At 45.6% G+C, this 24,788-nt stretch overlaps 1 protein-coding gene and 1 pseudogene across 8 annotated transcripts in view; one reads left to right on the top strand and one right to left on the bottom strand.

The window, feature by feature from the left end:
- VPS13D (vacuolar protein sorting 13 homolog D) overlaps positions 1-24,788 on the bottom strand; it is a 229,060-nt gene that overhangs the window by 94,707 nt on the left and 109,565 nt on the right. For all 8 annotated transcript variants that reach the window (XM_053920028.1, XM_071220837.1, XM_053920032.1 and 5 more), the window contains 9 exons: positions 21,903-22,026; positions 20,844-21,079; positions 17,531-17,639; positions 12,295-12,458; positions 10,947-11,055; positions 8,634-8,813; positions 7,930-8,046; positions 7,018-7,167; positions 135-284 (listed from right to left, as the gene is read on the bottom strand). In XM_053920028.1, the coding sequence (XP_053776003.1) occupies positions 135-284; positions 7,018-7,167; positions 7,930-8,046; positions 8,634-8,813; positions 10,947-11,055; positions 12,295-12,458; positions 17,531-17,639; positions 20,844-21,079; positions 21,903-22,026 (1,339 nt within the window). The remainder of the gene's footprint in view (positions 1-134; positions 285-7,017; positions 7,168-7,929; positions 8,047-8,633; positions 8,814-10,946; positions 11,056-12,294; positions 12,459-17,530; positions 17,640-20,843; positions 21,080-21,902; positions 22,027-24,788) is intronic.
- LOC112299119 (small ribosomal subunit protein eS24-like) lies at positions 12,469-16,930 on the top strand (annotated as a pseudogene).

Genomic DNA, 24,788 nt, shown 5'->3' with positions numbered 1-24,788 from the left:
TCAATTCCTTTATACAATCTAATAAGCCACGTGTCCCTCAATCCCACGGGACTACGTCCATCCACACCCTGCACGCTGCCCTGACACCTGCCCTGAGAGAAGGGATCAAGCCGGGAGGAGCCCCGCCGGCCTACCTTGTAGATGTTGGTCAGCGCGCTCTTACTGGGGAGCTTCACAGCGTTCACTTGCACAGCAGGGCCTGTCTCAGCGACCTCGCTCTCGTTGCTCAGGGGAGTCACATAGAGCATGAAGGGCTGAGTGGTGCCAATGAGCTGATTGTCCACCTGGGACAGGAAAAAGCAGCAAAGCAAAACAGATAGGTGGCTCAGTTCTCGTTTTTACCTTTGACTGGGGTCTCACAATGTGCAGGCCACTCAGGAGGGACCCTTGCCATGTGACTCTACCCACAGCAGCTATCAAAATATATTCTCGCTGAAGACCCACAGTGATGGCATTTGAGTTCTGGGAAGGTGGGAAGGACGGTTCCGGGAAGGATGTTACAAAGAGAGGAGCTGTCTTCACAGCATCGCGACAGAACTCAGGCAGAAATTGTCACAATCAAGGGTTTCAGAACTCTGAAAGCTAATCACAGGCTTGCAACTATCCAGGGATCATTTACTCAAGGAGGCTGACATTTTCACTCGTCTCTCCCATTCGTCCTCCCCAGGTCCGCAGTGGCCTCAGGATCCAACAGCCCTGTGGCCGTGGTGGACGAGCGATAGCCGGGCAGCCCGGCAGCCCGGGGAGGGGCCTCTGTGTTTGCAGTCCCCCAAAAGTTCCATTCCCAGAGGACTGCCCAGGTTTTGACTTGGCTGGTGCCTCTCCCTCTGCTGATGTTGGTAATTTGCGCCTTCTCTCTTTTCTCCTCATCAGATTGATCTCAAGGACCAGCTTTTTATTAGAATTTTTCTCCACTCTCGTTGCCAGTTTCTTTCATTGATTTCCACTGAGATCGTCATCATTCCCTTTCTTCTGCTCATTTTGGGTTTGTTGTTGGTGTTGTTTAGCTGCGTTAGCAGCATTCCACAAATTCTGATATGTTGTGTTTCCATTCTCACTCAGGTCAAAATGTTTTCTAATTTCTACTTTGATTTGTTCTTTGATCTATGGGCTATTCAGAAATGTATTGTCTAGTTTCCAAATATTTGGGGGACTTTCCTAACTCTTTTTCCATTATATCTACTTTAATCCCATTGTGATCAAAGAGCACACTGCACGTGACTTGAGTCCTTCTGAGTCTGTTGAGCACTGTTTTATGGTCCAGGATGCAGTCGGTCCTGGAAAAGCTCCATGTGCACTTGAGGAGAGTCTGTTTCCTGCTGTTGCTGGGTGGAGCGTTCCATAAATGTCGACTAGAGCTAGTGGGCTGGTAGGGCGGCTCAAGCCTACTATGTCTTTACAGACTTCCTGCTTGCTCAGTATCAATTATTCAGACAGTGGCAGTGAAATCAACTACCTTGTGTATTTGTCTATTTTCCTCTTTCAGTGCTATCAGTTTTTGCTTCGTATATTTTGAAATTCAAGTATTCAGAGCTGTTACGCCCTCTTGATAAACTGACTCTTTCATCATTAGGAAATTACCTTCCTTACCCCTGGTGATATTCTTTGCTCTGTGATTTATTATGTCTGATGCTAACCTAGCCCTTCCCACTTTCTTCTGACTAGGGTTAGGCTGGTGTATCTTTTTCCATTCTTTTCTTTTTCATCTATTTGTTTCTTCATTTTTAATGTGCATTTCTTGAAGGCAGTATATAGTTGGGTCTTGCTTTTTAATCTAACCTGATAACCTCTGTCTTGTAATTGGAGGTGTTTACAGGACTTATATTTAATGAATTGAGACAGGTTTGAGGAAGTCGACCATCTTCCTATTTGTGCCATCTGTTTTTTCTGAGTTTTCCTCTTTTTCTGCCTTTTCTTGTATTCATCAAGTATTGTTTAGTATTGCCTTCTATCTCCTTTGTTAGATTATTAGGTGTGGCTTTTTTGGTGGCTGCTTTAGGGTTATGGTACTCATCTTTAACAGCCTACATTCGAATGACATCATACTACTTCATGGATAAAAAAATTACAGTATGACTTCCCATCAAGATGGCAATGTAAGTAAATGTATAACTTGAGTCCTCCCACAACCACATCAAAAATGGAGCTAAACTATAGAATAACCATCATTCAGAACTGCCTCAAACCTAGTTGAATGAAGTCCTACAACTAGGGATTTAAAGAAGAAGCCACATCGATAAAGGTAGGAAGGGGCAAAGACTCAGAATGGGCCAGTCCCACACCCACATGAGGTGGTTTAAAATTAGGAGAAATATCTTACCTGCCAAGGTCCTGCCTGAGGAGCAAGGGGTCTCAGCTCCACACCAGACACCCCAGCCCAGGGTTCCAGTGCCAGGAAGACAAGTCCCCATAACTTCTGGCTATAAAAACCAGCAGGGATTTTGGCTGAGTGGGAAAGGGGGCTTCTGGAGCCCCAGGCAGTTCCTCCTAAACGGCCCGTGCATGGACTTACTTGGACTAACACCCTCTGAGCTCTGGCACTGGGGCCGCAGATTGAAAGGCACCAGGGACATTTGGGTAGGAACTGAACTGTCTGGCATCAGAGCGAAAGCTGGATGGGAGGCTGCTTTCTGACAGAAGAAAAGTACTGGCAGAGGCCATTGTTCCTTTTCTGAGACCTACCCCACAGAGCTGACAGGCAAGCAACATAGCTGAGCCTCTACCAACCTGGCTCACACTGTTTGCCCCACCCTGGTGATTCCCAGAGAGGCCACCCCACCCAACTTTGAGGCCCATCCAAGCCGTTTCCAGTGGCTTTTCCACACAAATGGCCTCTCTTGCCTCATACTTTGGACTTTCCTGAAATCTCTCAAACATGCAGCATCTGGCCTCTGTGTAGCCTCAACCTCTAGCTAAGTGGCTGCAGGCCTAGCACTAGCAGCAGCGCACCTTGGCTCACACATGGCCTCTCCTGGGCAACTCCAAGCCCAACTCAAGTAGCAGCCACCTGCCCATCACTCTGTAGTTCACGTTGGGTGGCCCCAGGCAAGGCACAGGTGGTGGCTGACTCTGCACCTCCCAGGAGGCCCCAGAGCCAGTGTACCTGGTGGACAGCTTCAGGCCACGCTGGATTACGACCCTACCCCCTCTACGAGCCACACGCTCAAGGGGTGGCCTTGGTGAGCACCACAGCCCCACTGAAGCAAGTCCCGCCCCACAGGGTCAGCTCCCACACAGCAACTCCTCCGCTGCACTTGCAGCCAGTCCTCGTAGCCGCGCGGCCCGGGGGTCACACCTCCCAGGGACGCCAACAACAACCAAGGATCCGCTACAACAGGACTGTGCACGCAGCCCTCACGGAGGGGCACCTAGAGTGCCCAGGGTGACTGTGGAGGCTGCCCACCGGGCCCTACAGGACACCAGAAGGGAGTGGCAAGAAATACCCAAAGTGATGAAAAGCAAGAACCTACAACCCAGATTACTGTACCCAGCAAAGCTATCATTTAGGCTCAAAGGACATACAAAGAGCTTCCCAGACAAGAAAAAGCTAAAGGAGTTCATCACCCCCAAATTAGTATTACATGAAATGTTAAAGGGTCTTCCTCAAGAAGGAATAAAAAGATAAAAAATACAGCAATAAATACATGTCTATCAACAATTGAAACTAAAAATCAAAATAAACGAGTAAGCAGAACAGAAGCACACACAGATACAGAGAACATTTTGCCTGTTGCCAGACAGGAGGGGGGTTGAGGGGATGGGTGGAAAAGGTGAAGGGTTTGAAAGCACCAGTCGGCAGTTGCAGAACAGTCCCGGGGAATGGGGAGTCCAGCACGGGGAACACAGTCACATCCTGGCAAATATGTATAGTGTCCCATGCGTATGAGATTTATCGGGACGATCACCTAGTAAGTGATATCATGTCTAATCACTGGGGTGTACACCTGACACCAATGTAATATGCCAACTGTAATTAAAAAATAAAAAATGATTACAAAATTACAGTAACATAGTTCCATTTCTCCCCTTCCAAATGTTATGCTGTTGCTGTCATTCATTTCACTCTAACATGTTATAGATCCCAAAATACAGTTATTACTTTTGTCTGAACAGTTCACATGGTGAAACCTTTCTCCACGGCTTTCAGTTTACTCTGTCCCAATCCATCGGAGGACCCACACCTACGGCAGCTATAGCCTTACAAAACGTATTTCTTAAATAATGAGGCTTGGAAGTCACAATGACTCCTTGACCCATGCGTGGGCTGAGGAATGGACGTTGTGTAAGCAGCCATAAAAACAACCTTAATCTCGTTCTCCGTGCCCCTCAGAGCTCTTGGGTGAACATGTGCCCGGTCAATGAGCAGTATTTTTGGGAAGGAATCCTTTTTTTTCCTGAGCAGTAGGCCTCAACAGCGGGCTTCAAATATTCAGTCAACAATGTTGTAAACAAACGTGCTGTCTCGCCCAGGCTGTGTGGGTCAATGTACAGAGCACAGGCAGAGCAGACGTAGCATAATTCTTAAGGACCCTAGGACTTTCGGACGGTAAATGAGCATGGGCTTCAACTTAAAGGTCACCAGCTGCATGAGCCCCTGACAAGAGAGTCAATGGTCCTTCCGAGCCAGGCACTGACTTCTCCTCTCTGGCTATGAAAGTCCTAGACGGCATCTTCTTCCCATACAAGGCTGTTTTGTCTCACTGAAGATCCGTTGTTTAGTGTGGCCACCTCCAGGAATTATCTTAGCTGGGTCTTCTGGATGAAGTGCTACAGCTTCTCCATCAGCACTTGCTGCTCCGCCCTGTACTTCTATGTTATGGAAATGGCTTCTTTCCTTAAACCTCATAAACCAATCTCTGCTAGCTTCCAACTCTTCTTCTGCAACTTCCTCGACCTCTCTCAGCCTTCACAGAATTGAAGAGAGTTAGGGCTTTGCTCTGAATTAGGCTTTGGCTTAAGGGAATGTTGTGGCTGGTTTGATCTTCTATCCAGACTACTACAAGTTTCTCCACGTCAGCAATAAGGTTTTTCACTTTCTTATCATTCCTGTGTTCACTGGAGTAGTGCTTTTAACTTCCTTCAGGGCCTTTTTCTTTGTATTCACAACTTGGCTAACTCTCCGGCGCAAGAGGCCTAGCTTCAGCCTGTCTCAGCTTTTGACATGCCTTCCTCACTAAGCTTAACCATTTCCAGCTTTTGATTTAAAGTGAGAGACATGTAACTCTTGCGTTCACTTGAGTATTTGGAGACCACTGTAGGGTTATTAACAACCTCATTTCAAGTTGTGTCTAAGGGAGCAGGGAGGTCTGAGGAGAGGCAGACGGGACAACGGGCATCTGGCCGGACAGTCGGCACACACACACACACAGGACTTACTGATTAAGTGCACCTCCTCGCATGGGAGTGGCTCAGGGCACCCCAAACCATTATGACCGTAGCATCAGAGATCGCATGACAGATGGACTAATAATGAAAAGGTTTGGACAGTGTGAGAATTACCAAAATATGACGCAACGGGACGTGAGCACATGCTGTGGGAGAACCGGCACTGACAGACCCGCTGGGCGCAGGGCTGCCCCAGACCTTCAGGTCGTAAAGACGCAGTACCTGTGAGCGTAATGACGTGACGTGCAGTAACATGAGGTATGTCTGCATTTCCCCCTGGGCGTTTAAATCTGGACAGTCTCTGCTGCTATGTCTTCGAGTTCACTAATCTATTTTCTGCAATGCGTTATCTGCGATTAATCGAATCCAGTGTATTTTTCACTTCATTTTAATCTCTAGAAGTTTGAGTTTTTTATATATTCCATGTCTCTACTTAACTTTTTCAACATGGAGAATACAGTTATCGTTAACAGTTTGAATGTCCTTCTCTGAAACTTCTGACATCTGTGTTAGCTCTGGGTCTATTTTGACTGATTATTCTTTTGATTATGCACTGTGTTTTCCTGCCCCTCTGCACACCTGGTACTTTTGAAAGAATGCAGATACTATGAATTTTACTTTGGGTGCTGAATATTTCTGTGCTCCATTGTATTTTCAGCTTTGTTCAGGGAGACAGTTAATTACTTGGGAAAAATCTACCCCTTTGTGACGTGGTAGGTAGGTCCACGGCAGTGCTCAGCCTAGGGCTACTCACAGCCTAGCGTGGGGACAAGACTTGGTGGAGGGCTCTTCCCAGTGTCCCGCCCATCATGAGTTCTCCCGGTCTGACTGGGAGGAAGAAGCACCATCCCCAGCACCGGGGAGCAGCAGGCGCTGCCCCTGAGACGCTTTCGGGCGGTTCGGGTGGTGGTCTCCTCGCGCACCACTGATCTGCGCCCCGCTGATTACTGGCAGGAGCCCCTGGAGCCCTCCCATGCTTTCTTTCTGTGAAGCACGTTCCTCCCAGGTGTGATGTCCTATGAACTCTGGCTGCCTCGGTCCTCGGACCCCAGCTCTGTTTGTTCAACTGTCCCCTCCCAGTGCGCTGGCCTGGAAACTTCCTCCGTAAGCTGGGGCAACTGCAAGGCTCCCCTCTTTGCTTCCCACCTCTCATGGGTCACTGCCTTTTTTCATCATGACGTCCAGTGTCTTGGACCTGTTGTCTCCTCGTTTTATCTGGATCTGGGGGTCGATTCAGGTAAGGGAGTGAATCTGGATCCTGTCACGACGTGCTGGCCAGAAGCACAGGTCCAGTTTCCTTGTTTTTCCTTCCTTTGATAAACTTCAGTTCCTCTAAATGATGGTTGGGTGATTTCTTCTTGTTTTTAATTTGGGCAAGATGGGGAACCATGGGTTCCTCCATGCTCCCTTGACTAAGTCACCTAAGTCACTGACGGACTAGCTACTACATTCAGAATTCCGCCACCTAGAAAAATTAGTGACACGAAGGCGAGTGGAAACAGTTACTTTCGTCGAATGACATAAGATATTTCTGCCAAGGCACCGAAGGTTCGGAACGCCAACCACTGGGTCTGGTCGGGACTTCAGCGAGAAAACAGGAAGGTGAACAAGTTCCGACCCCCCGCGCCTTACCTGTACGTCCTGTACACTGAGCTCCAGCATGTGACTGGTTGCCAGCTGCGTGTAGTGCACGTTAATTCCTGTAAGACTTGCAAAGACCAGTTCTTCCGGGACTTTATTAATTAAGGACAACCCAATCCCACCTTCTAACTTCACAAGCACCTGAAAGGAAACCAAAATATGGCACATTGACAGTTTGACACAGAGCTCAAGGTAGCCCAGAGAGGATAAGGAAGTAAACTGACTGAGTCCCTGCAGGGCGCCCGCGAGCAGATGAAAACCACTCCGAGAGCCCTCCTATTCCATCCTGTCCCCAGCCAAGCAGAGCCCCGGAGCGACATGGTACTGCCTCTGTCAGAGTGCCGATGGCCTTTGGCACCTCATCACAGGAGAGTAATCATCAGTCAGGTTTTCTCCCTCTGAAGTTATTCCCTGAACTGCCATGAAATCCAGTGCGGTGCTTTAGACATAGGTATTTGATTTTTGAAAACCACTGGGTAAATATCCAGCAAGCATGCTTTCTCACGCCCACCTCACGTTCCTTTTCACACCTTTCCCTTTCTTCCTAACGCCCAAGCAAGGAGAGGGGAAGATGTCAGCAGCAACGGGGGTTCCCCCACCCAAAACATCTGTCTTACTTATTTATTCTCCACTCTATTCCTGTTTAGGTTCACATGGGTTTTTAGCTTTGTTTACTGTCATCTGATTTAGCAACATTTGTCACACTGTTTTGACTTTAGCTGTCATGTAACTAACACACTCACACACGCATGTGGTGATAACATTAAACACTGTGAGCAATACCTACATTTAGAATTCCCAGAGGGCCGGGAGAAAAGAGAAGGCCTAAACTGAGAACATCCCAGAGCAAAAAGCTAACCAACTTTATGATGAAGAAATGAATTTGCAATACTTAAAACTTACTTCCAATTCCTGCTCTGTGTCTGGATTCTTTAATTTCTGCAGCTCTTGTTCAGTAACAGGAAGTTCATCCATTTCATATGATGAACGGTCACTTTTCCGCTGGGAGAAATCTGTTATCTGAGGTCAAATAAAAGGCTGTACTAAGAGGGCTCGTACTTTCATAGCGAAACCCACTCCACACCAACCGTGTCGCTCAGAAGTCACGACGCGCTCGGTGACCCCACGGAAGTCAGTGCTGCCCAAAGCACTACTACGGTCAGATTCACGTAACGGTGAAGCGAACATGCTTTTAGGTCTACAGGGCAGGCGCCAAGCTGTAGACCTTGAAAGCCTCTTCGAGTGGGGCTAGGCATCCACAGGTGATCTAGAGTCATAGCTCAAGTAAAACTGCAAACCTCAACTTAATTTTGCCTAAAAGAAGGAGTTTTTTAAAAAGGCACGATGGGTTATGATGCACCATCTCAGAGAGTTCCCTGTTCCACTGCATTATCTTTCGTTCTAATACTTTGTTTTATATCATCTTGTATTTACTTATCCTTTAATTCTTCTAACAACTTTGTGAGGTAGGTCTTATCCCCACTTTAAAAATGAAGACCCTGTATCTTCACATCCAGCGTAAATCATTCAATAAATACTCAGTGAATGACTAACCGTGGGGGGGCCCAGTGAGATTCTCTCACGTCAGTTTTAAGATAAATCATTACCTGGAGTGCTCTAGTGGGTCCATCTGGTATGACTCTGATGGCTAACATCCCAGAACCCGGCCTCATTTTTTGGTTAATAAATTGTTGCTCAGGTGGAACTGGCCCCAAAAGCTCCATGGAAGTGTCAGGACCAAGGACAACTTCAGCTCCATCAAACAAACCAGAAAGTCCTCCTTTGGCCTAAAAGATGGTGTGAAGATGTGTAAGAAAAGACACAAGAAAGGCATTGACTTTGACAATTGAACATGTCATCTGAAACCAGTTACCAGATTTAATTCTCTTTTGAACAGTCACGGTCAATGCACAGCAAAGCACTGACTTTTTTTTTTTAAACTTTATGGATGATGTAAAACAGTAGAATTACTTGGGCAAGATGGAAAGTTATGCTGTGCGAATCTAGAGAATTCTGAGTAAGGGGGTTCCACGAAGAGAGTATTTTCATTTAGTAATAACTTCTAGTCATTAAAAACAGCTTCAAAAAAGAAAGCACCAAAGCCCTGTTTCTTTGAGTATCCTCATTAGGGTCTGCTTGACAACGGAAACAATCTGAAAATAATCAACTGTCACTGCCACTCAGCTTTCCAATAAGAAGCAAATTCTAGAGCTGAAAACCTCCCCAAACAGGTCTATGGATGAACAATCAGCCCAAGTACTCAAAGGATGGTGCCTCTTCTGAAACTGGAGGCTGGGGATGCCATCCGGGGCCCAGTTACCCGGGCCTTTGCAGAAAAGCCCCTCCTCGCTCTAGGCCCCAAGCAAAATGGAGGTCTATAGGATGATGCCGCGGGGAGAACCCACACAGGGCTAGAGCATCTAGATCCCCTTTGTTGATTTTTAAGTAATGAGTAATGAAAAGGATACTCTGAACTGGGTCTATAGGGCAGATTTCCACATGGAGAAAGCTTTCATGTCTGCTGTAGGTTTAGAAAGAAAGTGCATACCCAACTTTATAAGATCAGTGTCAGAAAACATTAAAATGCCTGTAATTCCTTTATTCAGAATAATGCAATTGTAACAAGCTTACTTCCCTACCACAAACACATTCTGCTCTGCTGAATACTGTTATTACAGGGTCATTCACGACCAGAGAAATGATAAAATAGATTCGAGAAACAATAAACACCAAAAGGTACTGGGCGGGGGGGGGGGGGGGGGGGGGGGGGAGGGGGGTGATGCTCTAAGAGAATCGGAATTACATGGGCTTTAGAAACAAACCAGAAGTAAAGTCGGGGTCAGACTCAGAACCCAACAATTATAACAAGCCCTCTTTTGCCTCTAGAAGCCTGAATTGTATTGCTAATTGAAAATCACAAATCCATTCCAGATGTGTGTTTCATATAAGTAAGCAGCTTGTCTTTGATGAAAAAAGCTAAGGGCAATAGAGATAAAGAAAATAAATCTCACCAAATAGCATTCCGAGGCTCCTTACAGTTTTGCTCGCTACCCTGGGGGACAATCTCCCATTACTGAAGGACAGCCTGGTTTCCACCAGGGGCAAACACACGGAGAGTTCTCTAGCCAGGGCGTAACGTTCCGGTGCTTACCTTGTGGGTACAGCCCCAGGCTGAGGCAGAACTGCACGCAGCCGCACATGTCGTTCTGCTAATGCCCAAACCTCCACAACACCTTCCTACCCACACATCTCAGACCCGTAGTCTCCATCCCCGCCTGAAGCCAGAGGGCAGAAAATGCAAACTCCTGGCCATTTGCCAAACGTATCTGCTTGTAAAGTACTTGGGAGTTCATCACGGGTAGACTGGCTGAGTAAGGACGGGGGAAACTGACCACAGCAATCTCCACTCTGACATTTGCTGCAACAATTAAACGCTTATTTGGGCACAACTAAGAAGGCAGAAATAAACAGAATCAAGAGCGCGTGATGATTACTCACCATCTCCGAGAACACAGTACAACAGACTCTTGTCACTATTACACTAACTTCACAGGGCTCAGACTAGAACATCTCACCTAGCGGTGGGCTTTTTCAGTTGACGTTTTTCTTTCTTCTTAAAATTAAGTAAGTAATTTATGTCAAAGAAAAAAAATCCAACTAAGCCAATTAAAAAATCCTGTCACTCAGAGGCAACCCTCCCTAATACATCTCCTACACATCACCTTCAAGCACATTTCCCACACACATACACACACACGCACAGCGAAGTTCCTCGACGTCCCTGATAAAACGAGACACTACATGTTCGCTCCGTAATCACTTCTCTCCATTTAACAACACGTCATGTATATCTGGAGACTCTGCTTCAAAGAAGGCTCAGCCCCTGCTTGCTGTCCCTGAGGTGGTCAAAGGCAACGGACCTGGACAACCAGCCCGTGCAGCCCGCAGGTCAGTCTTCCCTCGCGGAAACTCCACGTCTGGGTTGTGCTTCGCCTGCGATCCGGCTTCCTCAGCATCAGCGGCTCAAACCTGGAGTGAAGGAGAATGCGGTGAGCCCCAAGTCACATGTTTCAGGCCTGAAGGGAATACCAGGGTCATGGTTTTACTCTTCTTTCTCCCAATATCCCCTACCCTTAAAATCCAAGGGGCAGTTAGCTTGAATCCTATGGTAGCTGGGTATCTCTTAATGAGAAACGGGGAATAAAGCAAATTGGAAAGCCACAAAAACGGGGACACAAAGTAACAGTAATACATTAAGGATTCGTTATATATATTTATATATAATAGTCACTATTTACATATGCAATAATATAGGTTCTTGCATTCTCTCTGAGACAAGCTGTCATGAGGTGTGAGAAGGGCTCTCTAATACATTTTAAAGTATTTTCAACAGTCCTTGCTCGGTTTCATTTCCAAATACATTTATTTATATTGGGTTTTAACTTGTAAATCATCTGAAGTCACTCTGGAAACAAAGTATTAACTGAAAACAAATAGACTGATTTCATACAGAAACTAAGGCACAGGCAGATAAAATACATTTATGCAAAGTTAAGGGCTGATCTGAGGTGGGTGGAGGTGGGAGAGGAAATGGGGGAACACATGGTGATGGGGGTGGGGGGCGGGGAGAGACCTGATTTGAACCCAAGGAGTTAGCCACAGAAACACATTTGATTATTCTCCAAATAATTTATTTCTGCTTTCAAAAGACTTAACAAAAATTTTTAAAGACTTTAAAAAAGAAACTGCTCACTTTTAGAGAGTAATAGTGGATGGAAGTTTGGGTAAAAGAAACATTCACTTTTCATAACATATCCTTATTGCTTGAACTTTAAATATCTCCGTGGGCATGTCCATAATAGCTTAAAAAAATAATAAAGGCCCAATAATATTTGGGAATGCAACAGGTTTCTGTCACTGAGGAAAATAACAAATATAAAAATACAAATTCCTACTTCCTTGACAGACTCACTTTTTGGTACAGATTTCCTCTGAGTCTGAATTTGACAGCAATGAACTTGAATCAAAAATGGCCCAGAAGCCCTGACTGGTGTGGCTCAGTTGGTTGGCCATCATTCCCACAAAACAAAAGGTCACTGGCTCAATTCTCAGCCAGGGCACAGGCCTGGGCTGCAGGTTCGGTCCCGAGTCGGCGCATGTACTAGAGGCAACGGATCGCTGTTTCTCTCCCTCTCCTTCCCCCTCCCTGCCCCTCTCTCTAAAAACAAAGAAAGAAAACCTTTGCTGAAAAACCGCCCAGGCAGTTACCTGTTGTCAGTTACTGCCGCCAGCCCAGCAATGTCTAAGATGGCGGACCCCTCGGTGGGGCGGGCGGCTGGGGGCCGGCTGGGGTTGTGGGGCACCGCGGAGCCCTCGTGGGCCAGCATGCCCGCCCCGGTCATCCTCCACAGCTGAGAGCGCTTCCCGGGTTCCTGCGGGCGGACACAGACAGAGCCGTCACGGGCAGCCTCGGCTCCACCTGAGCGCCGACTTCTCGGCAGGAACCGTGCTGAAAGCCACTTTCCGCATGACGAAAACGTTTAATTCAAACTCCCATGTGTTCAACCCCTAGTTGCACTTTGGATGAAACAGGCTAAACTCTTGAACCAAGAACCAAAGATTACAAATAATGTAATTTTAAAAATATTTTCTGAGCAAACTAAGTCGGGGGAAGTCTGATCACCTCCACTAGCTCTTCTGCTACAATAACTGCTGTAACCGGTGACTCTGGGCGCCCTAACGTTAGAGTGATCCAATTATATCAAGTCTTGTGATAGTCTTGATATCTGACCACTGCTAATCCTCACCATTGCCAGACATCTTCTTCCTTCCCATGTTTACAATGGAAGTATGCCAAATTGATACGTTGACTGTATTCAAGTATTAAATTGATTATATTCATAAGTTATACTGAGTTTATTCTAAATATTTTATAAAAAGCACTTGGACTTCCAGGTCAACCCATGAAAGTCTATATAAGCCATTACATTCAAGCAATAATAATAATAATATTTACTGATAATTAACTACGTGCCAGCCACTGACCCATGGATGTACATGTAGGTAACTCACTTACTCTTCATCCAATGAGGTTATACTCTTCATTATTCTTACTTACAAATGAGAAAGTTAAGGCTCAGTGAGAAGAAACTTCCCCAGGGTCACACAACCAGTAGGGGGTGGAGCGGAGATCTAACTCTGCAGCCCGCTTCCAGAGCCCACGTGCTTGCCCACTCTGCTGACCCCACCTTTCTAACCCAATCCATACAGTTCCATTTCAGTGACACCTGACCGTTTAGAGTACTCTCCATGGGGATTTATACTCCAGCTAGCCCTGTCCGGGTCACATCCACTCTCTCCAGGTGGGAGCTCCTCCAGAGTAACAGACACCTCTGGGTACCACATACCCATCCACATACTGCCTCTACACTGGAAAGGCAACCTCTGTATCACATTCAACAAAGTACAAACTAACGAAGTAATACGAATGCTGACTCCCATGCCCCGATCTGAAGCCCAGCCACACCACTTACCAGCTGAGTGACCTGGGACAAATTACTACATCTCTCAGAGCCTCTGCTTTCTCATCTGTCAAAGGCAGGAAATAAGCTACCTCTTAGGTTTCTTGTGATAAGTGTGATAAATACAAGGCACTTGGCAGGGCGTATGGCCCCAACAAATGCCTACTGTATTATGATGATTACATGTCTTTCCATAGCACTTTCTGTCCATTATCTTGGCTGATCCCTCTCACAAACCTGGGAGAAGTAAAAACAGACTCAGTGAGAAATGTGAAACACCAGGCAGCATCTACCCGAGTGATGAAGCCAGAACTCAGACCTGGAAAGACATGGGGCTCTTTCTCCCGTGTGCCTCTGCCTCCTGTGTCTGCGCAGAGAGATGACACCGAACTGTCTGCGGCTGCCATCCCCACAGGCTGACGTCTCTGCTCCCAGGAGGAAAACACGTCTACCCACAGCACCGCCGCCACAGGAAAACGCGTCTCTGTTATCCTGCAGGTGTTCCGGGCCAGGAATCAAAGCCCGGATGCCCAGGCGAAATCAAGTTTTCGTACAGGGATTCCTCTACAGCCTGCAAACCAGCAGAATTTCCGCTTAAAACCCGAGACGCACCATCCTCTTTCCAGTCCCTTCTCCCCCTCCCCTCACAATTTAGTCCTAAAACCTTCAGGCGAGACTGAAGCAGGCAGAAGTGCAGGAGGCTGGGGGGATGTGTGTGCCACGGGAAATGTGCGGGATAGGCCCGAAATGACTTGCTGCGGCAGAAAGTAAGAAAGTGCTCAAGGAATGAGGGGCATGTGTCAAAAGGACACAGAAGTTAAAGGAGCTCCTATTGGCCAAGTACGGGTTGAGTTGAGTATACAAATAAATGCTGACAGTAACAGATAGCACCACACTGAATAAATCAGGAGCCCAGAGTGGCATACATAATACCAGGGGCTGAACTGCTCACCCTCCTCCCCACCCCCAATTCTTCTGTTGAAGACCATACCTGCAATGGTGATGGTGTTTGGAAATGGGGCCTTTGGGTAATTAGGCTCAGCGAGGTCATAAGCAGAATTAGTGCCCTTATGAGAAAAGGCACCAAAGGCTTGCTTTCTTGAGCCCCCTGCCCCCACCATTTGCGAACACAATGAGAAGGCATAATTAGTCTGCAAGCAAGGAGTAGGAACCTCGCCAGGGAACCCAACTTGCCAGCACCCTAAACTTGGACCTCCGGCCACCACGGCTGTGAGAAATAAATTCCCACTGGGTTCAAATCATCCGGTCTATAGTATTTTGTTACGAAGTCCCAGCTAACACAAACACAGATAGAAAATCTGGCTTTTGTCCTCCCTTGCTGCTTGAAGATCGGCGGCCATCATGAAGGACGCAGTGACTATCCCGACCAGGAAGTTCATGACCAACAGACCACTTCAGCGGAAACAAACAGTCACTGGTGTCCTTCACCCTGGCAAGGCAACAGTACCCAAGACAGAAGTTCGGGAAAAACTAGCCGAAGTGTGTAAGACCACACCAGACGTCACCTTCGTGTTTGGATCCAGAATCCATTTTGGCGGTGGCAAGACAGCTGGCTTTGGCAGGATTTGCGATTCCTGGGATGATGCAAAGAAAAATGAACCCAAACACAGACTCGCAAGACATGGCCTGTATGAGAAGAAGACCTCAAGGAAACAGAGAAAGGAACGCAAGAACGGAAGGAAGAAAGTCGGGGGCTGCGAAGGCCAGCGCTGGTGCAGGCAAAAAGAAGCGAGCTGGCCACTGGCCAGCAGAAGGAGTAAAATTCTTCAGTGACTTTATCTGTGGCGATTATGCAGAGTTTTCATTAGAAGATTAAAAAACTAAGAATTTTTATGTGTCTGGTTCTTTGAAATATTAAAAAAAAAGAAAATCTGATGAGGGAAGAAGGATATTTATGGTCTCAAAGCAACTCTGCACAAAATATTTACTAAGTACACAGAGAAAGGAGAACCTTCCCTTCATGGGGAAGAAGGAAGGGAGACACCACCTCAGTCAAGTGCTACAGTTAACGTCACCAGTAACAGGACACGTCAAAATCACCACATGACATCTATAGAATTTCTGCCAATTTTTCTGTAACTCTGAGAGTCTTTCAAAACAAAAAGGAAATAAACAATCAGCCAAATAAAAACCTAAGATGTCAAACTCTTTACTCTTGGTCTCCTAACCAGAGATCACAGAACCCCGCCTGCTTTCAGATGTCTGCGTGACATATCACCTACCCTCCGCGTTACCCATTTTCATCCTTGTCAAGTGGAACAGCAACTGTAAAAACTGCTGTGCAAACTGTAAAATCTTATTTAACGTGTTTTTTGCTACTTAATTTTTTAAAAAACCTGGTTTTGCCTGCTTAACAAGTACCGGGCCCTTAGAAAGTACACATACACTATTGTGTCTTGCCGACCGCACCACACCTGGTGACTGTAACTTGGTAAGTCCTCGCACACTTGAGTTGGTTCTCATTCACCCGAACACCCTCATGAACTTGAACATCACTTGAAAGTCATCTGACAGCATCCTCTCCAAGGGTTCTTCCGTTTCGCTTTCCCATTCACTTGAGTCCATCAGATTTGCTACTTTTATCTTTAGATTATTGCTTTTCAAAATTTTCAATAAAAGCCTCAAAAACTGTTTACTTTTGATCACTGTGACTCGTGGTCTGTTTTCTCATCACCATTCCTAAGACTCATTTCTAAAATGTACGCATAGGCCTTAAATAAAAGTGTGAGAACATTTTAAGGAAATCTGAATTATGTGACTTTACACTGGTTATATAAAAATACGTGTAGAAATATTGATAGGCTGATAGATGGGTGAACCTTGAAAAGAAGCCACTCATAACAGACAATTCACATGACCGTCCAGAATCGGGAAGCTCAGAAACAGGAAGTATTGTAGCTTAGTGGCTGTTAAAGGTGGGGAGTAAAGGCACCCGGGGGCAATAGCTAAAGGGTCCAGAGCTTCTTCTTGGGGTGATGAAATGTTCTAAAACTGACTGTGGTAATGGCTGAACATATCTGTGGATACACTATGAACCACTGATTTGCATATTTTAAGTGGGTAATTTGTATAATATATAAATCATATTCCAACAGAGCTGTTAAAAAGATCAGCTGAATTAGAAACACACATATTAAAGTTTCACTTGTGTAAAACTGGAAATGACTGGACTCTACCCCCCCAATTTCAAATTTGGTAAGAGTGGTGTGACTTCAAAGCCAAACGAACACAAATGACCTGCCTCGCTGCCACGTGTCACACCACTTCAGGTGACAGAAACCATCCTCGTCAGCGTTCGGGCCACTCAGGTGGTGGACACACACCCTGTTGGGGCGATTTTTGGATTATGTGGTCTCCATTATGGAAAATCCTCAGTACACAGCCCTCAGGTCGGTGTGTTTCATGGAATTAAGGTTGGTGAGCTCCCTTCTCTTGAGGTGACTTCTGCGCCTCCGGGTTGTAAAATCTCCTACATGTTGAAGGTTGGACTATCTAGTACTTTCTGTCATTTGTAGGATTTCTGACCAGGTTTTGCTGTCTTCCTCTCTGCATCTAGGTGCACCACAGGCACCTCTCCCCAGACTGAACTGAAAAGAACGCCGGCATAAAAGGGGAAAGGCTGTCAGCTTGGCCATTTCCCCACTCCGCTGAGGAAAAGCATTAGGGGACTATTGCAACAGAAAACAGAGTAATGAAAAGGACATTGTAAATTTGAAAGAAAATAGGTTCAAGAATTACGTTTTCCACAAAGGGCACCGAGGTCGATGCGGGCGCGGCAAGTGCAGGGCAGGTGGGGTGGCACTCGGAAGCACAAGGCCCGGGTCGCAGCCCCGGGCTCCCGCCCGAGCTGGTCTCCCTGCCTGTCTCCACCTCCCCGGCCGGGAGTGCGGGCTCAGACCAGAGGACCTGAGTTTCTTCCCCACCAAGTCTTCAGTCTGAGCTCCAATTCTAAGCCTTCTTACCTTCTTCTTCAAAATGACTCTTTGTGTCCTTGGTGAGACATCTAAGACGAGCTCTGCACAGGTAACAGCCTTGTTGGAAGCCACAGGCCTTCCTGTCCCCTCCTGTAAACTAGAATTTAAGAAAGAATTATAATACACACACTCACACGCACACAGACGTATGTACATATACTCGCACGTCTTTAAATACTCGTAAGCAAACGCCTAAAACCTCCACTACAGGAAAGAGAACACTTTTAAATCACAGAAAGGCCCGAGTCGAGTTGCAGAGCGATCGAGGCTGAATGGTCTTCCTGTACAGTTCAAAGAGTCATTGGTTGGAAGACATACTCTGACACTTCCCCTCCCCTAATAATTTTCGTGGCTTAAAATTCAGACACACAAGGATGACTACATATCTTTGGAGGCCAAAAACCAGAAAACAAAGCAGACATTCCAAGGGTCAGAGAATTAGCCCTACTCTCTGCCAGGGTGGTCAGCATCACTGCATCTTCACGTTGCGGCACGAAGCCAGAAACCCCTCGGGGACAAAAGGAGAGCAAAGGGCTCACAGTCACCTTCGTCCAAGTCCACCGCGCCTCTTCTCTATGGCTGAAGAACCCTAGGCTTTATGGAGTATTGCGACCTAGCTACACGTTGAGGTATTTCAGTGAGATTTTATTTAGATTGTTCTCCTGCTGCCATTAACCTTTATCATCAAAAAAGGGGACTGATAAATTCAGAGTTAAAAACCAGTTTTCACGAGCCATGGCTGGGTTGCTCATTAGTGTCGTCCCGACACATCTAGGTTGCAAGTTCAATCCCCGGTCAGGGCACATACAAGAATCAGCTAATGAATGCACAAATAAGTGGAACAGCCAATCAATGTTTCTCTCTCTCCCTCCCTTTCCATCTCAATTTTTTTTAAGAAACTAGTTTTCACGACATCAAAAGCACAAGTAACAAAAAGTAGGTACATTAGATTTCAGCAAAATTTAAAACTTTTGTCCTTCAAAGGACACCATCAAGAAAGTAAATGACAATCCCCAGAATAGATGAAGACACGTGCTAATCATATATCTGGTGCAGGACTTGTATCCTTATTATATAAGGAACAATTAAAATTTAACAGAAAGGCAAAAAGTCCAATTTTAAAGTGGGCAAAGGACTTGAACAGACATTTCTCCCAAGATATACAAGTGACTAATAAGCACATGAAAAGGTCCTCAGCAAGATTAGTTATTAAGGAAATGCAAATCAAAACCACGATGAGATACCACTAAACCCAGCAGGGTGGTTACAATGAAAAAAACAAAACAGAAGAGGAAATAACAAGCTGCTTGGGATGAGGAGGAGCTGGAACCCTTGTACTAGCTGGTGGGAAAGTAAAACGGTTCAGCTCCTATGGCAGACAGGAGAGCGGGTCCTCAGAAAGTCAAACATGGAATTACCACAGAACCCAGCAATTCCACGCCTCGACACATACAAAAGAATGAAACACAGTCACTGAAACAGATACACATGTGGGCACGTGGGTCACGGCACTGCTCACAAGTGTTCGTCAACAAATGAACGAGCAAATGAGGCGGGCCATACAGTGGACTATTACTGGGCCACAACGGGAATGGGATACGGGTACACGCACCGTGAGCCTTGAAAACACGGTGCTGAGTGAAAGAAGCCACACACAAGGGGCCACATATTGTATGACTCAATTTATGTGAAATATCTGGGATAAATCCCTAGGAACAGAAAACAGACTGGTGGTTGCCAGGGGCTGGGGGGTGGAGGGAGAAGGGGGAGCAGCTGCTTAAAGGCTCTGGGTTTCTTTTTAGGGTGACGAAAATGTTTTGGCACCAGACGGAGAGCGGCTGCACGACATCATGCATGCAGTAAAATGCCACTGACCTGTTCACTTTAAAATGGCTGCTTTTATGTCATGTGACTATCACCGCAACTTAAAATAAAAAACAAAAACAAACTAGTCTTCTTCCCCATCATTAGTTCTCTTCGAAAATGCAAAGAACTAGTATCTAAGGAACTTCCAAAGGTGATTCAACCTCTTGGCACACCAGGATTCCCAGGAACTTCTCTTTGTATCTGCTCCCTATCTGTTCAACCCATTAAGCTCATAATCCTCCATTCAGATTCTTCAGTTAAAGAGCTTAGTAACTGCTGGAATTTAACCTAAGAACATTATGGGAAAAACATGCTTAGCAACCAGGTTAAGAACTGGTTTTTCAGGCACTAAAACCTTAAGCATGTCACACTGTCCAGCTCATAATCTTCAAAAAGAAACAAACGTGACTGACTGAATCACAACAAGATAAGCATCCCAGCACCATCCTGTGCAAGAGCAGGGCAGCAGACAAGGAGAGGAGTGGGACGCTAAGCCAAGATGCCCCCGCAGTTCATTCCCAGTGAAATCTGGACTCCAGGGGGTGAGAGAGATACCACACAGACCCAGAGATTATTTTATGGGCCTTAGGCACACACAAAAACAAGGGAACTTACTCAGAACATTTTGAAAAGAACTATGGTTTTATTTGTCCTGTTCATCCAGAGGTTTGTATTTGTAACACTAAAGATTCAGCTATTTTCCCTGTTTCTTCAGGGAGAAACTCCAAAATTGGCCCTGTAACCAGCACAAACACAGTGAATTTCACTTAGGAGTTGGCATAATGGCAATGTTTGGAGTCTGTACACGCCCATCTATGTACCAATCTAACAGGAGAATTAGAAGAAACTGCTTATTCTTCACCTGACTTTTCTAAATACAACTAGTCAGGGATCCGTGAGATTATGAGCCTGAGGCACTCGGAACTGCTGTCAAATTAAACCACTTTGCTTGGCTTTGGGTGAATATTAAGATAGACCCTGAAGAGTCTGTTCAATCAGTATTCTCAATGGGAGAGGGAAGTCAAAATGATGACTTGAATAATTATGATGAAGATCAGTCAGTTTCAGAGAGGAAAGAGATAAAACAAACTTAAAAATAGCAGCAAGAAGTTTTTCAGATACATAACACTTTAAAGTAAGAAGAATTTAAGATATTATAAGAACAACATCTAATGAGTTATTAAATACTAGGACGGATTATTGGAGAGGTCTTTAGAAAGAGAAGATGCTTGTCTCTTTGGGTAAGTTTTAACCTAGCCACAAGAGAAGGGTTTAGACCAAGGACTTCTCGAGAAAGACCTTGAGCCTAGGATTTGGTAAAGAATGAAAGGAATCTTCCTTCATCCTTGGACTCCTGAGAACTGCTTAGAGTTTAAAACCAGTTAATACTTAGAGCCTTCTGCTTTCTAAGGGTAGTAATTTAACCCAGAATTACCCAGAGAATGTATATGTAGCAGCAATGTAAATGAAATTTTCATAATAAAGCTGCCGGTTATCCTGGAAATCATTCATGTTGCAGCTGATCTCAGAGGAACCTGCCCCTTTCACAGTCAGGGTGATAAAAGGTGGCAGGGTGGGTTCATCCCAGGCATAATCCAGTGATGTCACGGGCTTCACTTCGGTTCGGAGCCTGGGTTCAGCTACACCATGCTGAGTAAAGACGACCGGGACCTGCAGCGATGGCAGAGGGTAAAGAGGGCTTTCATTTACATTGGTGTTATTGGAAAGTGACTCAGCGCTGCCTAGGTGTAAGTCCAGATCCTCCCCAAACGAATCCTACACCCGGCACAACCACGAGGGAGGCTCACCACCTTGCCTCTTCAAGTGCCTTTCTAATCACCCAAACTACAAAAAGCCACCAGTGAAAGGACGTGGGCTGTAGCCTGTTGGATAAAGGCTTTCAGCAGCCTTGCCGCCCCAAACACCAAGGGGAGGCAAGCCTATCCTTTCGATGGCGTCTCTTCTCCCCTCCTCCCCTCACCCCGTGACACCCTTTGAACACAGAACTGCATAGAATGTTGGAATTCAGCTATGGAAAAATCACACATTATAAGATGCTGTATCTCAAGGGCATAATTTAAAATAGAATCTAATGATCTCCATTGTGACTCTACTTGTGAGATTTACAAAAATGCTCATGGGAACTAAGCAACTGCGGAGTGGCCCATCCCCACTGGCAGATCAGACGGTCTGACCCCAGTTCCTCACTCTCTATGGAATGTCTGCAGGGGACACCATGTCAACCAAACAATCTCATCACAATAAGCACTGGGGGCTGTGAGTCACTTGCAGATATGGCTGCCCAGCAATCAAAACAGCCAGCAGAAACTGCTTCTCAAGGGTAAGGATTTCTAGGGTTGTCCAGCTACAGAGCTCCCTGCACAGCTTCCTTCAAACTCAAGTTTAAATGCATTCATTCATCATCTGTGGGCAGTACACGCTCTGCCCTCCCACACACGAAACAGCCAAACGGGCTCTGAACTCCACTTGACACCTTAGAAAAGTTGTCGATTCGGAAAGGAGGGGGCAGCTGGTCTGTGTCACTAAAGGAGATCCTGTAGGTGGCTCCTCGGAGTGTAATTTCCACACGCAGGAAGAAGCATTTTCCCAGGGTATCTCTGCAGAAAAAGGAAACAAAACAGCTGTATAAAACGAAGAAAACAAGTTACAGCTCACTTTTCCGTCATATTTTTCTCAGTCATGACGTTGCCTGGACCTCAATCTACCGCTGTGTGCTCTTTGGTCACATTAAAAAGGTAGAAATTGACACTAAACCACACAGTTTAAAAAAAAAGAGAGAGAGAGCCCTGGCTGATGTGGCTCAGCGGTTGAGTGCCAGCCTGTGAACCAAAAGGTCGCTGGTTCGATTCCCAGTCAGGGCACATGCCTGGGTTGTGGGCCAGGTCCCCAGTAGCAGGCACGGGAAAGGCAACCAACCACACATTGATGTTTCCCTCTCTTTCCCTCCCTTCTCCTCTCTAAAAAATAAATAAAATCTTTTTTTAAAAACTAGGTTAAATTGTATTGCCTATAAATGTTTAAAAAAAAAAAGAATTTATTCAAGCAACTTTTGAACAGAGCGTTGTAACCACACAGCAAGATCTATAAATTTTGCTGAGCCGGTTTGTTTGGGATAATGGTGTCGATGTAGCAAATGAGTAAATACTGGTTCAACTATACACAGAATTGTTGATACTAAACTACTTTTGACCTGGACAAAGAGCAAATGCATATGGTTCAAACTAATATATTGATGCTACTGATAACCAGGGTTCTCACTCTAGGACAGGGCAGATGAGGAAGAATCCTGTGTAATGGAGGTACCGGTATGTGATCATAATTTCCATATATTTGCACGTCTACATGTCTGTGTGTATATTTAAATATAGGTATCTCACTGGAGAAAACGGAAAGCTCTTCTTTACAGCAGAGTATGTGTTCACAAATGCAGAAAAAATGAGAGAATTAGAAAATCACTATTTTACAACCACCAATGTAACAACTGATTCAGGTAAGAACGATCAAATCACGGAGTGAAAGGTTTTCAGGAAACAGATGTACACACTTTCTCAAATCACCCCCCTCCATGAATTTCTTTGTTTACAAAGAAGAAAAGGTAACTTTGTAAGAGAGACCTGTAGACACCAAGCTCACGAAGTAATGATAGAATTTAGCAACATCAGTACTGGGACTAACATAGGTCCCATCAGGGGCCCCCTGATGTGACCCAACAGAAACACACAGTAACACATACGTAGCATTCTTACCAAAATGCTTGACCCCGATCCATATTAGGAAACTATCAGGAAAACCCAGAAAATTCTGCAAGAAACTGGCTTGGACTCTGGAGTGTCAATGTCAATATAGACAGAAAAGGGAAAAGGGGGACCCTTCTGGATTAAAGGAGATGAGATATAGCGGCCAATGAAATGCAGGAGCCTCAACTTAATACTAGATTGGGGATAGGAGGATTGCTATAAAGGACATTTTAAAGAACGATTTGTTAGGGAAAAAATCAATATTAAATTTCTTCAGTGTGTAGTATTAGTGTATTTATTTAGAAAAATGCCCTTGTAATAGGTGATGTGTGAAGTTTTTCTGGCTGAAGTACCATGACTTCAATTTACTTTCAAATGATTCAGAAAAAAGTACGCATGTGCGGAGAGAGACAAGAACACAGCAAAATGCTGAGATGTGCTCAATCCAGGTAAAAGATGCGGTGATCATCACCACACGGCTCGCAGGTTTTCTGTAGGTTTGAGCCGTTTCAAAATGAAATGGTGGGGAGTAGAAAAAACCTACACTCAGGGCTGCACTGCAGAAGGTACACAGTCTTCTTCTTCACCCACCGCCACAGCCTTTACTTACCTTCCTTTTTTTGTTGGTTTTTTAAAGTAATTACGAGTACCTTTTATGTGCAATTTCAAGTTGGCTTCCCCTAACAACGCAACAGATCTGGACAGCCTCCTCCCAGGCAGTACAGATGCCAAGGCAGGCTTCAGCTGCAGAACTCCTCCCCTCCCCCTCCTCTGCTGACCCCCAGTGAGATCTCGGGGGAAGCATGCTACTGCCAGACAAGGGTTCTGGCTGAAGAACGGACGAGGGCACTGAAGACCTGCCCACTTGGCCCTCCGGGCCTCTAAAGTCACCTGCTTAGACTCCAGCTACTCTTAGGGACACAGCTTGAAAATCACTATACCAAATGCGATTAACTATACTAAGGGCTAGGGCAGGGGTGTCAAACTCATTTTCACTGGGGGCCACGTCAGCCTCACGGTTGCCTTCAAAGGGCCGAATGTAACTTTAGGACTACTCCTAATGTATCTACTCCTTAACTACAGGCAAGGAGCTTGGCGCTGCCGCTGGGTAGAAACAAGGTGCCGGGCCGGATAAAACAAGGTGGAGGGTTGGATTCAGCTCAGGGGCCTTGTGTTTGGCATTTGTAGGCTAGGGCAAAGGATACTTAAGAAGGATACCACTGACAAAACAAAACAGCGTTCTCATTCTCTCATTCTCTCTCTCCGTCTCTTGAGCGCTCCACATTGCTCCCCCCTTCTTCCCTCAAGGAGTGTACCTTTGCTCTCTCTCCCCCCACCCCCCACCAACCCTAGGCTCCAAGGGCCCTTCTATTGCCTCTGGAACTTGTTTCATGAGCCCATGCAGCCCAGCTGGCTCAGTTTTTCTACCTCTGTGACTTTCTCAATAAACTTTCACTTGCATTTAAGAACAAGTGAAAGAAAATAAAACCTCAGATGGTGCAGTTTTTAAAGAGTCAACTATAGATACTATTTTTTATCATCTATTATTTTTCTGTTCCCTTATAATAGTTTTCTTAATGAAGAGCTAACCTAAGTATAAAAGATTAAATTTTGCCTCTAAA

The sequence above is a fragment of the Desmodus rotundus genome, chromosome 3, assembly GCF_022682495.2.
Source record: "Desmodus rotundus isolate HL8 chromosome 3, HLdesRot8A.1, whole genome shotgun sequence".
NCBI classification, from domain to species: Eukaryota; Metazoa; Chordata; class Mammalia; order Chiroptera; family Phyllostomidae; genus Desmodus; species Desmodus rotundus.
This window is presented reverse-complemented; position numbering and strand designations above follow the sequence as displayed.